We start from the raw sequence: 14,972 nt of genomic DNA on the forward strand, positions 1-14,972 counted from the left end.
AACCCGATAATATTTTGTTCCAAGCGAGTTTTCACTCATTGATATGCAGAAAAAAATCATTCGAAAATTATTCAATAGGTACAGAAAATACAATGGTATATAAATATTGACTGACTACATGGTTGGAACTTCAAAAATGATGGGCAAGTACTTTGATTTCATTGGGCAGATCAATATACAGTTCAGGGAAATGCTTAAATTACTTTGTTGCCTGCTGTATCCTTGACAACAGGATAATACATTGTGGACTTAATCTTGAACTCACTAGGCAAAGAGCAGTCACATAAAAGAGTACAAGCTGTTTTGTATTGTGAACTTAAATCTGTTTTAAAGGAATATTTTATAACAAATGCTCAGTTAGCTTCACGTAAATATCCCAGAAGCTACAGCAAATTTGTCTGAAAGAAGTGCAACTGCTGAAGGATCATTCAGTTTACCGTTTCAATTGTACCTCACTTTTGAAAGCTAAACATTAGCTGTGAGCCGAATGAATAACCCACTTGGATGAAAATACAAGGGCTTATATTAATATTGTTTATGTACAAAGCTTAATGCATATTTTTTTTTGTAAATATCAATTTATTTTAATACAGTGGTCAAACTATTTGAAATAATGGATGCATATCAATTGTGTTTAATTATATGTGGGTGAAGGACATTCAAGCACAAATTTTATAAAGAGACACTGACTGAAACTACAGATTCAAAAACAGAAATTGCTGGAAAAGCTCAGCAGGTCCGGCAGCATTTGCAAAGAAAAATCAGAGTGAACATTTCGGGTCCGGTGACCATTCCTCAGAACAGAGGTAGGGTCACTAGACCTAAAAGGTTAACTCTGATTTCTCTTCACAGATGCTGCCCAACCTGCTGAGCTTTTCCAGCAATTTCTGTTTTGTTTCTGATTTACGGCATCCGCAGTTCTTTCGATTTTATTTAGAAACTACAGATTCGTTCATTTAGGAGGTGTATATTTGTGATTTATCACTCTGTAAGTAAATATAAGACTAAGTGAAAATTGGCTCCAGTATTGTCCTCTACCAGCCAATGGAGAGTGCAAATCAGCATGCCAATAGAAGCACTAGGCATACCTAAAAATGAGGAGTCAACCTAGTGGAACTACAACATAGGAGTAATTCCAGTGTAGGGATCCTGTGATAGACAGAGCTAAGTGATCCCACATCAATGGATCACATCTGTTCTCTCTGTAGCCCTTCCACAGCGTGAATAGTAGTGCACAATTGAGCAAATCACTGGAGCAGGCAGCTATACAAATATACCCATTCTCAATGAAGGGGAAATCCCAAAACAACAGATAAGACTGAAGTACTTTTAAAAAAGTCATGGAATATGGATATCATTGTTAAAACCAGCATTTATTGAACATCCCTAATTACCAGAGGGCTGTTATATGTCATCTATTTTGCTGTGGACCTGGAGTCACATGTATGCCAGACCAGGTAAGGAAGGCAGGTTTCCTCCCCTTAAGGACATTAGTGAACGAGATGGGTTTTTACAACAATTGACAATGGTTACATGGTTGCTTTAGGCTAACTTATATTGAATTCAAATTTCACCATTAGCCTTGGTGGTATTCAAACTCATGTTCCCAGAGCATTAGCCTGGGGTTCTGGATTGTTAGTCCAATGATATCCTATTACACAACCACCTCCCCTTAATCTTCACTCAGAACAGCTGAGTGGACAATCAATCTCGGCCTCCTCCTGAGCTATGTTCCCTGTAATGTTTCCTGCTGTTGTGCAGACTTCTGAGCTCTGTGTCCAGCGGTGTTTTCCAGAACTGTAAGTCAATGTGTTTGATGTACACGTGGTGTACACAAAATCTCCCAGCAGATGATGGAACACTTCTCATGAGGTCTCTGGCATCACAGATGCCAACCGTTAGCCAATTCAATTCCCTCCACATGATATCAAGAAAGCACTGGATATTGCAAAGGCTGTGAACCTTGACAACATTCCAGCAAGTGCTCCAGAACTTGTTATACCCTCTCCAAGCTGTTCCAGTATGGCTACAAAACTGGCATCTGTCTAACAATGTGAACAATTGCCAAAATCTGTCCTGTACACAAAAAGAAGGACAAATGCAAATCAGTCAATTACCACCTTTTAATCTACTCTTGATAAAGTGATGGAATGCATCATTAACAGTCCTATCAAGGGTCATTTGTTCAATAGTAAGATGTTCACCGATGCCCAGGTTAGGTTCTACCAGATCTACTCGTGTCCTGACCTCAGTATAATCTTGGTGCAAAAATGGACAAAAGAGCTGAACATAAGATGGGAAGTGAGAGTGCCTGCCTTTGACATCAAAGCAGAATCTGATTGAGTATGGCATCAAAGAGCCCTAGCAAACCTGGAGTCAGGTTTGGGAATCGGGAAAATCCTTCTGTGTTGCTGGATCAAAATCAAGGAATTCCCTTCCCAATGGCATAGTGGGTCTACCTGCAGCAGTTCCAGATGGCAGCTCACCACCCTCAATGCCAACTAGGGACCAGCGATAAATACAGGCCTACCGAGTGATGCCCACATCCCATGAGTGAATTTAAAACACAGATTTCTGGACTCCAACAAATATTATTAATAACATAATAAAAAACAGAATATCATAAAAACTCTCAAAAATTGCATGCAGAAATGTTGAAGGTTTAAGTTTATAATACCTGAATTTATACTTAGGTTGAAATTTAGAAGGTTAGATCATTTAAGAATTAAAAGTAACATATATAGCATTTACATTTTGTTTATCAGTATTCCTAAGGACTATTGAGAGCGTTGGATTATGAGGAGAGACTGAGTAGGCTGGGATTATACTCATTGGAATTCAGAAGAATGAGGGGAGATCTTATAGAAACATATAAGATTATGAAGGGAATAGATAAGGTGGAGGCAGGGAGGTTGTTTCCGCTAGCAGGTGAAACTAGGACTAGGGGGCATAGCCTCAAAATAAAGGGAAGCAGATGTAGGATGAGGTCAGGAGGAACTTCTTCACCCAAAGGGTTGTGAATCTGTGGAATTCCCTGCCCAGTGAAGTGGTTGAAGCTACCTCACTGAATGTTTTTAAGGCAAGGCTAGATAAATTTTTGACCAGTAAAGGAATTAAGGGTTATGGTGAGTGGGCGGGTAAGTGGAGCTGAGTCTCAAAAAGATCAGCCATGATCTTATTAAATGGCGGGGCAGGCTCGAGGGGCCGGATGGCCTACTCCTGCTCCTAGTTCTTATGTTCTTATTAGACATCATCCAAGAATCACAAATACAATATCTGCAGTGGTAACCGAAGCATTAACTGCACAGAGACAATGGCCCAGGAAGAACTCAGCATTGTGCCAAACTCAATATTCTTTGAGGTTTTGATGTAGAAGCTTTTCTCAGGAGTGACCACTTATGATCAGAGAGGGGCAAATTGTTCCATTCTTGGAAGACAGCTGGTGAAGGATCGTATTGAAGCCAATCTTTGTTCAGTTTAATTTTAAGAGTCAAACATAATAAACATTCAAATAATAGGTAGACATGGCAAGGCATGTGCTTTGAAAAAGGGATGGTGCCAGAGAAAACTGAAGGGGAAGAAGGATCAAGGGAAGTTGGTGCCTGTGATTTATTGAAATATGAGATCTTTCATACCAAAGAAGAAGAAAAATATTCTTTTGTTAAACATTGAGTGAGATGAAGGATGAAATGGAACTCTGGATTAGGACAGCAGTGAGCTAGAGTGAGTTGGCGCTGATGAAGACAGAGGCTGAGAATGTGTATGTATCTGTGCGTAGCACTGTGTGTTGATTTCAGCATGCAGCTTGAACAGCAGTTTGAAAAATGCTGAAAGTCCAGGAGCTATTTGTAACTGTGGATGCATCTGAAATATGAAGGTTGGAATTTCAATTAGAACCCAGGTGGAATAAATCAGATCTGGTGACAGTTACTGAGGAGAATGAAGTAATATAAAAGTAAGTTGACCTAAGGCAAGAAGAGAAACTAAAAGCAATTGTAAATATTATATCTTTTTCTTATACTTTAACTTTGATTGTAGACTGGATTAAGAAAAGGACTGAGGAAGTAATTGCTATGGTTTTAAAAAGCAAGAACGTTGTGTTTACACTGGAAGCAGTGGAGAAAGGTGTAAACAGATAGTACAGCCTCCTCAGGGGATACGTATAAAGTGAGATTCAGGTCACAACAAGTAGATTTGGACATTTGTGACCAGTTGTGGATGCCAAAGTTTATCAGCCTGACGACAACTCTCTGATTGGTTCCTAAGTATTTGAACAGCTTGTGGGTGTGAATGGCAAGGGAGAAATCTTTGGACCTCTCTAAGGGAAGGAGGTTTGTATGTATGTGTGTTTCTCTCTTTCTCTCTCTCTACAGGGTAATACCCGAAGCTAAAGAAAATCAGTTTTTGCCTCCCATCAGCTGCTGTAAGCTGTTACTTTTAGCTACTAATCCAGAGATTTCACAATTTGTGAACTATGTCATGTGATAATGGGCCTAGGAGTACATGGGAATGGGTGACTGTGCTAAAAGCTACCCATGTCATAACATGACTGGGTGTGGGGTGAGTAAAAAACATGGAAGGATGGAATCAGGCCCTAAAGTTATTGAACTCAATGTTGAGCCCCAGAGGCTGCAGGGTCCGAAGTGGAAAATGAGATGTTGTTCGTTGAGCTTGTACTGAAGCTTGCTGGAGCATTGCAGCAGGCCTGCAACAGAAATGGTGGTGTGGGACACAGTGGTGTGTTAAAATGGCAGGGAACGGGAAGCTTGGGGTCATTCTTGCAGACAGAATGTACGTGTTTTGCAAAGCGGTCACCCAGCCTGCGTATCATCTCCCCAGTGTAGAGGAGACCATAAACAAAAACAGAAATTGTTGGGAAAGCTCAGCCTTCCTCAGAATGGTTACTGGACCCGAAACGTTAACTCTGATTTCTCTCCGTAGAGGCTGCCAGGCCTGCTGAGCTTTTCCAGAAATTTCTCTTTTACTTTCTGATTTACAGCATCCGCAGTTCTTACATTTTTTATGTAAAGGAGACCATATTGTGAACAGCGAATACAATAGACTAGATTGAGTGAAGTAAAGGTAAATCATTGTTTCACTTGGAAGGTGTGTCTGGGTCCTTGGATGGGAGGTGGTTATCAGGCGGGAGTTACAACTTCAGTGATTGTATGGGAAGGTGCCATGGGGACAGAATCTGGTGTTGGGAATGGAGGAGGAGCTCGCTGTACTCTGCAGGTGTGGCAGCACCTGAGAGAGAAACAGGGTTAACATTTCAAGTCAATCGTTGCCAGCAAATTCTGTTTCTCTCTCCACAGATGCTGCTTGACCTGCTGAGTATTTCCAGTACATTCTCTTTCTATTTTATTCAGCACCTTGGCAACTCTATCAATAAATAAACGTTTGTGGGTCCCCTCCTGAAGAAGGGTAATGCCCGAAACATTGACTTCTGCCTTCCTCCAGATGCTGCCAGGCTTGCTGAGTTCTTCCAGTCTCCTGTTTGTCTACCTCACTATATCCTCCCTGATTCAGGAGCACTGGTCTACACAGCCATTCTATTCCAATAACTAAGTGAAACTGAAACAAAAAGACTACCTCTCTAAACTATAGATAAAAAGGTGTAGAGCTGGATGAACACAGCAGGCCAAGCAGCATCTGAGGAGCAGGAAAGCTGACGTTTCGGGTCTGGACCCTTCTTCTGGACCCTCCTACCATCTCTCTCTAAACTATAGGTGTTTTCAAAAATCTCTAACAAACCTTGAAGCCCCATTATTTATCTTGCTGGGTAACAAAACAATCTAAGATAAACAAAAAGGAATTCATTAGTGGTACACACAAACCCATTAATTCTAAAGCCAGGCCTCTAAAACCATTTTAAAAGAAGTAACCATGGCTATAAAAATACTTACAAGTTAACTAGACTCACAGGCAACCCACGAGTTACTAATCAAAAACTGGAACCCCAAAACCTGCAATAGATGATATTTTATATAAATTTTATATATACATAAATCCACCATTTATTTCACAAATGACATTAGTCTTTTTTACTGAACTCTCTCCATGTCTTTAGTGGTGTACTTTGGCAATAACGATTGCCCATTGCTGGATTTGCTTGATTTTTTTGAGTTCTTTTGCATTTTCCACTAAAAACTTGGCTTTCCACTTTGATGATAGTGTGGAGATCACATAGAATCCCTACAGTGTGGAAGCAGGCCATTTGGCCCATCAAGTCCATACATACCTTCCAAAGAGAATCCCATCCATACCCATCCCCCCATCTTTCCCATGGCTCGTCCACCTAGCCTGCATCCTGGACACTATGAGCAATTCAGCATGGCCAGTCCACCTAACCTGCACATCTATGGGCTGTGGAAGGAAACCAGAGCACCCGGAGGAAACCCATGCAGACAGTCGCCTGAGGGTGGAATCAAACCCGGGTCCCTGGTGCTGCGAGGCAGCAGTGCTAACCACTGAGCCACTGTGCTACCTGAATGGTGTTGGATTTCCTAAACCTTTATGAAGTGGTGAATTCTTCACTAAAGAACTGAGAGCTATCATTGCTCATCATAATGTTGGCAATGCCACAATGGCTTAATTGTATCTTCAGGCAATTGTTGAATTCAACTGGTCCATCTCCTGGTAATCAGAATAACTGAATACAGTTTCTGTAACAGGAAACATGTCTACTCCCAACTTCATACATGTTCTGTCTCAGATGTCTTGTGTCATCAGCAGCTATCTAGTTTGCTTAGCTTGATAATCATTCCCAGCACTGCACTATTGTGGATATTATGTTAGTTGGCCAGTACAGCACATGTCTTGACTTCTTCAGACTGCAAAGAGGTAACGGGAGGGATTGGGTAAGATGGAAATGAATGAAAAGACAGTTAGTGAGGTGGGGGAACAGGAGAGATGGTGAAGTGTTGCCAGTGAGTAAATAGCAAGTCTCGAGGCTAGGGAAGATTTGGGACGGTGAGATGGTGTAAACCATGAAGTGGACATTTTGCATGCAATAGTGAGATTTGCAATCCAATAGCCTTGGTGATTTGTGTGTTCAGTGACAGAGTTAGAGTGAGTATAATGCTATGAGTGTGGGGTAGTATCGAGAAGATGTTGGCACCTACATTACACAGTGCAGAATATCACTGACCTTGTTGCCTGGTTGTGTTTGGTGGCATAACCTCCTGCAACAGTGAGAAGGACTTCCCTCCAACAGCACCTCTAGGTCCCTGTCTACAAACACTGTATGAGCTTTCCATTCTGAGTCATATTCTCAGTGATAACGGTTGAGCCGCACAGAGTGATGGCCAATTCCTGCAATGCAGCATCTGAAGTGATGACAACTGGGTTTCAAAGATGTTGCAAGTGGCAAGCGCTTATAGCTACCCTGTGTGCGTGATTCCATGAGAAGGCTGGCAAAGAGCCTGGTTGCACATTTAACAAAATGAAGAGTGGAAGTTTGCGTGAAGAAACGCACCATGAGCCATGAGGTATATTAGGTGCCATGAATCTCACTCAGCAAAACCCTTTAACTGAAAATAGGTAAATTCCTTCCTTAGTTACATTGATCATATTGTCCCTTTTGAAATCAGATCTTACTGAGGGTTAGAAATAATCATAGAATGATTAATTTCACAAGTTTATTGCACAGCCAGACTCTCCCTGCCCCATCCTCCCACCACGATTTAAGTAGAGCTTAAATCAGAAAAGGATAGCATATGTGTTACTGTCGTGTGTATATGCCAGTATCCTGGGTATTATCCAGAGCTGTAAAGATACAACAAGCATATGCAGTCAGTTTTAATCTGAGCTTTTAACACTGTTGTCAATAAAACAGGGCAGAATCTTCCATTTTATATTCTATGTTAATATAGTTGCACAGTTCATCTGATTAACTTTACTTGCATGGGTAAAACAGCAAATTATGAGTCTGTATGGGGGGCAGTCAGCCATTCTGCTGCTAACTCATGGGCCCAAAGGGCCTGGCACCATATTTAAAGGTTGCTATTCATTCCTTGGAAGCTAGGAACATCATTTGGGTTCTTGGAGTGAATGCCAGCAGCTAAACATTCTGACCCTTGAACCCTTCACTGGTTAGACAAGCTGCCTTGGACAGGGAGATTTCCACCCTTAGTCACAGGCAGACCTTCTGCTTCAGCCAGCCCACCTGCCAGTCCTAAGTCTATGACACTCCCAGCCTCCCTTCTTTAGTCATCCTGCAAACCACGTGTGATTTAGACTCCTGTCACCAATGCCAATCATGTTGTAGCATAGGTGAATGCCCCTAATGCCCCTCAAGGAATACAAAGCAGCAGCTACTCTTTCCAAAGCCCAGAGAGGAGTCTGACGTGCCAGAAGTGTCTTTCAGACATTCAGATATTTGGATATTTGTACTGTTTGCTCACACAGAACTTAATTGGGTAAGGGAACACAATTTTGTCAAACTGGCCTTTTAATGAGTGTTCAGGCTGCATACAAAAGGGCGCCCTGATGCATGCAGTCAAGAAGTTTAAACTTTGGAGAAACTAACTGCAGAAGTTCATCCCATGATTGGGATTCTAAATTTTGACCCAATTAAGTTCCCTTACCTAGCTTTCTGCCAGAGAGTAGGGTCATAGTTTTGAAATATTTCATTGGCATTTATTGAGTGACACTGTGTTCACAGGTAGACTATGAAAATAAGGAATCAGGCTTTAGAACAGCCTGAGCTGTTTTTAAAGCCACAAAATAATGTGTTTTATATAATCAACCAAGCAAGTTAAGTGATAAAAGCTTCAGGGCATTTAAAACATGCATAGGTTCTACAGTTATGAAAGATTTTTAGAATTGGACACAGTGCAAATGTTCCCTCTTGTAGAATAGAACATCACCAAAGGCCATCAATGTAGGATATCCAATAAGGAATTCAGAAGAAACTTCTTTACATCAAAGAATAGTGAAAATATGCAACTTTCTACCACAGGGAGTGGTAAAAGTGAACAGCAAAGATATATGTACAGGGAAGTCAGATGAGTACAAACGTTGAAGGAAAGAGAGGGCTACAATGATAGATTTAGATGATGCATGAGGCTTGAGCGCAGATTGAACCAGTATCTGGTTGGGCCGAATGTCTCTTTTCTGTGCCATACAACATATGTAATCCTGTGATGAGACAGCTGGAAAATCTGAAGATGTAATAAATAATTGTTTCCTCACTCAACCTTTTAGTTCAGAAACAAAGACTAATCAGACTCTAAATTTAACTTGATACCGATATCATATTGGACCTTCAACCGGAGGGACATAATTAACATAGAGGAAGAATGAGATGCCTTCACATAGATCCTAATGGAAAAGAAAGTCCTGCACATGTGATCGAATGGCATTTCTGCTAAATTCCCATCAGAGAAATCCAGATGAAATTCACCCATTTTGTACTGTGCCAAATATATCATGTTGTAGGATAATTTACACAAAGCCCTTAGTTCAAAATATTGAACCTAACTGTGTCATGAAAATAACTGAACAATAAGATATACTTCTTAACACAACAATTAAATCCAACACAGATCTGATCTTAAACATTACATTTTTTACAGAGTGAGTCATAACGTTCAGTGAATGGAGGAAATTATGTGCTGTAACTCACTCCCTATCCAAAATAGAGTTAGCAATTGTACTTTGGGACTTAATGTCAGTAATACACCCATGAATTCCACCTGAAGGGCACCACACAGTTTAAAAGATTAGTCAATTTGATGGAAAACAATTGTTTTGTTAAGTGTTTGTCTTCAGATATTTTGTAAATGGACTTGTTTACAATCTGCTTTAAATTACAATCTATTGAAATGCTGATGCAGGCATGAAAGGAGCTGGCAAGTTAGTTATTCTTTACAATGTCCTGTTTTCAAACGGAAATGGGTAGAACAGCACAGGCAAATCAACACATTAGCCCACTCAATGTTAGAACTAACAATCCAGAAAAGTAAAATAATTGGTAATGTCAAAACTGTAGAAATAAGCAAATATAGATCTTTTAGCACAAAATAAATAATTTATTTTTCTACATTTTCTTCTTGACCACAATCAGTAAGATGTACTTACACAGAATTATGAAGCAAGATTGTAATAGCATTCTTCGCATAACATAACATTTAAGAAAAGAAACGCTCTTTAAATGAGAAACAGTTCTTAGAAAGACAAATCTTACTTTTCTAAATGTTCATAAAAGTTTGTGGATGTATGGTATGTGAAGATTAATAGTTCCTGTAGACTAATAGTATTCTCAGCTTGACACAAATGGCAAAGTGAGGAGTGATTTGTTGGGAGTATATTGCTATTAGGAGACCTGTTGAATGAATGAACCACAAGATATAGTTTCAGTACAGCATCCTAGTGACCACATTGGCTGAGCATTTGGCTTCTGTACCAGTTTGAATTTTTATCCATCCATGGGTGAGGCTTGTCTATTCTTGGCTGGAGGGGTATCTGTCAAATATCAACCCTCTTGCCAGCATGGATCGGTGCATCTTGTTTTTCTATATCAAGCAGAGGGAACTGGCATTTAAATATGGATCATTTAATATAAACTGGCTCACCAATATCAGTAACTGAATATCAATAAGGCCTTGCTGCATATACAGCCAAAAAATGCACTATTTATAGATAGTAGTGCCTTTCATTACCACAGGGTATTCCCAAAATGCCTTACGACAATGAGGTACTCCTGAAGAGCAGTTACTACTTTTGGTACCAATCACACACTAATACCAGAATAGATTCATACAGGAGCTTGCAGAGAGACCCAAGTTATATTTCACATTCCATATTACTCTTTAGCCAGTCCATATGAATGCAAGCTAACTCTCTTCACTTTGAGTTTTGCTTGTTATCTTGGAGTATACAGTGCTTACCGTGGATGTCTGGTGAAGATGTGCTCTACATCCTTGGTAAGTAGTCTGCCACTAGCTAATGTCAGAGTTCACACACTAGACAAGATATCAGAGGGCAACAATCACCAATAGGAGTGTATTACAGCACCAGTGGTATTGTCTTCTGCAAAAGTATGGAAAAAAACTGGAGGAATAGAAATGGAAGGGTCAATTTTAGCATTTGAGTGGTCACACATAAAGCTAACTTTGAAAATGGTATCAGAATAAAAAACATGCAGCAAAAGCTTTCACCAAATGAAAGGATTCTGTCTGACAGAGTTATTTTTATTATGTAGGTTCAAGTTTAGCTCTGACATCTCATTAACATTTAATACTGGAAAAATACTAGTGGAGGTTTCACTGTTGGGCATGCATGAGTCACTGTTTAAAAAAAAACATTAGGTGTGGCAAATTTTGCATTTGGAAAGGCCTGTATTTTCAGCCTTGTGTGAATTGCAAATATTTTAATTGCAAAGCAGTCCAATCAGCAGTCTTTCAACACTTAAAGCTGAGGGGATATCGTTTGTTGCTCTGTGCTGGCTTATTCAGAAAAATGAAATACATTCGTTACTGCAGTTGGTAAACCATTTGTATCATGCCAAATGCTTTCTTAAAGTCAAAAACAAGTACAATCTTTGGCACTGTACAATACCGTCACCAACACACAAATGATTGCAGTTTGCATTTCTAATACTGCAAGTCAAGTCCTCTTCCATATAGGTCATATTCCTTATATAGGATATATTCCAGCAGTACTGGAGGCAGAGGAAGCAATGCTAAACATGCTCGGTTTTGCAGTCGTCTTTGCCCCACGTGTTTGCGTATTTTCAGTCGACACAAATGCTTCAAACAACGAGGGTTTTCTGCAAGAAAATCAAAGTTTTTCCAACATTATTTTCCAATTAGTGAATTTTAACTAGGCCTCAATTAGTTAAATAGTACCACTGAGAGTCCAAAAGTATAGTCGAAAATCTGAGCTCACAGTGTTGCAGTCAGCAAGGTAGCAATATATTCATGTGTTGCATAACTTTGAAATCAAATTCAGGACAGGCTAATGGATTCTTGGCTTTGTTAAAGAATATCATTCTCTCTGCCTTTTCTGCTGCCCTCATTTCTAAAGGTTGGGCCATCAACTTCCATTGAATTGGTCTACATTTGTAGGCAAAGTAATGCAAAATGCATAGCTTTAAATTGAGGGGTGATAGATATTGGACAGATGTCAGAGGTAGGTTCTTTACTCAGAGAGTAGTAAGGGCGTGGAATGCCCTGCCTGCAAAAATAGTAGACTCGCCCACTTTAAGGGCATTTAAATGGTCATTGGATAAACATATGGATGATAATGGAATAGTTTAGGTTAGATGGGTTTCAGATTGGTTTCACAGGTCGGCGCAACATCGAGGGCCGAAGGGCCTGTACTGCGCTGTAATGTTCTATGTTCTAAAATGGGAGCATGGTTTTTAAACCTACAGCTCCTGGACCAGATGTTCGGATGCTACCATTGCACCACAATACAATTTAAAAATACATTAATGGCAAAGGTATTTCTGATGTAATGTTAATCTTATATTCAATTCCTGCTGTGCTAGTGTCTTTGAAATGTCATCACTAGATTGTTGGAATAAGCACCTGAGCAGTGTGTCACTGACATCGAGTGGATGTATGCTATGTGAAGATTAATAGTTCCTGTAGACTAATAGTATTCTCAGCTTGACACAAATGGTAGCTTGTACCTCCAGAGAGAACACAGATACTGGTCATCAATGCCTTGTTGCAAAGAGTGAATAATTTTAACTCTGAACCATTTTGTTTAACCACTGACTCCTAATTATATCAACAGAAATTATCTGGATTACACAGAAACACGACAGAAATGGGCTGTTTGGCTCAATCAGTCCAGATTAGCTCCCGTCCTAATTCCAAGAACTCCACTATCATCACATCCCATTATCCACTTTCCTTCAGTTAACTGTAAATTAAATCTTAAGCTGGTCTCTGCTTCAGTCATAAGATCTGGTAGTGGACTCTACAGCCTCACACTATATACAAAAAGATCTATTTCTTCAGATCTCTGACCTACATCTCTTATATTTAATTTTAGAATTATTCTAACTTGTCCTACATCTTTTAAGACTTGGGGAAAAAAGTATCCTGGAAGAGTTAAAGAGCCCAACATATGAATAAGCTGAAATAATACCAGCAGAGATTTTTATAAACTTGAACTGTCTGTTAAATATCTTCAGCTGAGCAGGATTTTGTAATATATTATTAGGTACCATTTCAATTTAAAAAAAACATGCAAAAAGGACCAATGGAAAGCAATATGCATGATAACTGTGAACTGGTCATTTTAAAAAGAGGTTTAGTGTAAGTTTTAAACATCTCTATATTACAACTTTACTGCCAGTGTCTGTGTTTGGAAAATTTCAGGGCTTTCAAACAGCAGTCATTTTTCCCCCTTAAATATACTATATTTCTTGAATAGAATATTAACCTAAATTTTTATGATCCTGTGATAATGCGTCATTTCAATGGAAGAAAAGGAACATAAACATTACTATATTAGCATAGATTGTGGGAATGTAGAAGGTATCTTGCTTTAATTCTAACCTCCCCAGGCTTGTACAGGGGGGCAGACAATTGCAGGTCATCTTTGTAAGATTCTTTCCTCAAATTTCCCTTCAATACTGAAACTCTAATTACATTGTTTGATGGCACAGATATGCTCCAGGTCTGATGCCATCAACCTGGCTTTGTGCTGATGCAAAGTCTATTGAACACGTAGCAAGCTTCTGAGAAGGTGACAACTGGGTCCTGCGAGTGAGACACCCTGAAAATATTTGGCCAGATCTTGACCATTAGAGCTGTGTACAAACTGACAAATACTGTGGGGTTTTATTTAATATTGGCCTGCTACACTATCATGACCACCTATATGAGAAACAATGCAAATATTTTGCTGCCAGTCAAAGGCCAGTGAACAGAGCTGTGCACGGACATCTAAATGTACACAGTCCAGGTTCTGCTTTAACAAATTAGAAATTGTCAATGTTAGGCAGCAAATTGCAAGCTGCCTGCGACATTTGATTCTGAAGTGCTCCAGTAGCACTTCTCTGAAAGTTGCAGGCAGCATATCAGATCACAGCTAGGACCTCTAAGTGGGTTGGCCACGTTAATGACCATGGAGCTGGGTGGTCATTTTGGCAGGGTGGTTTACAAACTCAGAGCAAAGAACTATTCCACAATGTTGCCTCACAATTCTTCTGCCCCATGATTAGGCAAAAGCAAGAGACTGCTTTCCTTCTCTAGCTCTTTACTCTCCTCTCCTTCCTTGTGATAGTGGGCCCTGGCTCAGTCCAGAACTCCATCTTACCATGGTTGTCAAAACTCAGTATCTTAAAAATAACAATTTAATTTTTGGTTTTCCTTTCAAATAATTAAAAAAAAAATTATTCCAAACTGGGAAGTGGGCAAGGCCAAAATCTATGGCCCGTCCTATTTTCCCTGGATAAGATGATGGTGAGCTGCCTTCTTGAACTGCTGTAGACCCTGGGGGATTGGGATACCCAAAGTGCTGTTAAGCAAGGACTTTGATGCTGTAACAGTGAAGCAATGTCATTCCAATTCAGGATGGTGCATGAAAAGGAAACTTGCAAACAGTGGCGTTCCCATGCATCTGCTACTCTTGTCCTTCTAGCTGGTAAAGGTCACAGCATTGAAAGTTGCTGAGGAAAAAGCCTTAGTGAATTTTTGCAGGGCACCGTGTAGATGGTACACACTGCTGCCACAGTACATTGCTGGTAAAGGCAGTGAATGTTGAAGGTGGTGGCTGGGGTGGTAATCAAGCAGGCTGGTTTGTCCTGGGTGGTGTAAAGCTTTTTGAGTGTTGGAATTAGATGCATCATGGCAAGTGGAGAATAAATGCATATCAGCATGGCTGTGAGAAATCTCATGTTTGCTGCTGTTCATAAGAAGTGAGTCAGAGTAAACTACTGTTTCAGTCAAAATCAGACTTGAAGAATGTTGCACTCTGGAAAAAACATCTGTTTTGTGAAAACTAGGTGT

The 14,972-nt window shown here is 39.9% G+C and overlaps 1 protein-coding gene across 1 annotated transcript in view; it reads right to left on the reverse strand.

Moving 5' to 3' along the window:
• Window positions 1-11,443: 11,443 nt before the first annotated feature.
• The window catches only part of LOC109910791 (ankyrin repeat and SOCS box protein 15), a 38,703-nt gene continuing 35,174 nt past the window's right edge, over window positions 11,444-14,972 (reverse strand). Inside the window, exon 11 of the mRNA XM_048607574.1 lies at window positions 11,444-11,773. Within this exon, the coding sequence (XP_048463531.1) occupies window positions 11,598-11,773 (176 nt within the window). The 3' untranslated portion in view covers window positions 11,444-11,597. The remainder of the gene's footprint in view (window positions 11,774-14,972) is intronic.

Source organism: Rhincodon typus, chromosome 18 (genome assembly GCF_021869965.1).
Source record: "Rhincodon typus isolate 14 chromosome 18, sRhiTyp1.1, whole genome shotgun sequence".
Classification (NCBI taxonomy): domain Eukaryota; kingdom Metazoa; phylum Chordata; class Chondrichthyes; order Orectolobiformes; family Rhincodontidae; genus Rhincodon; species Rhincodon typus.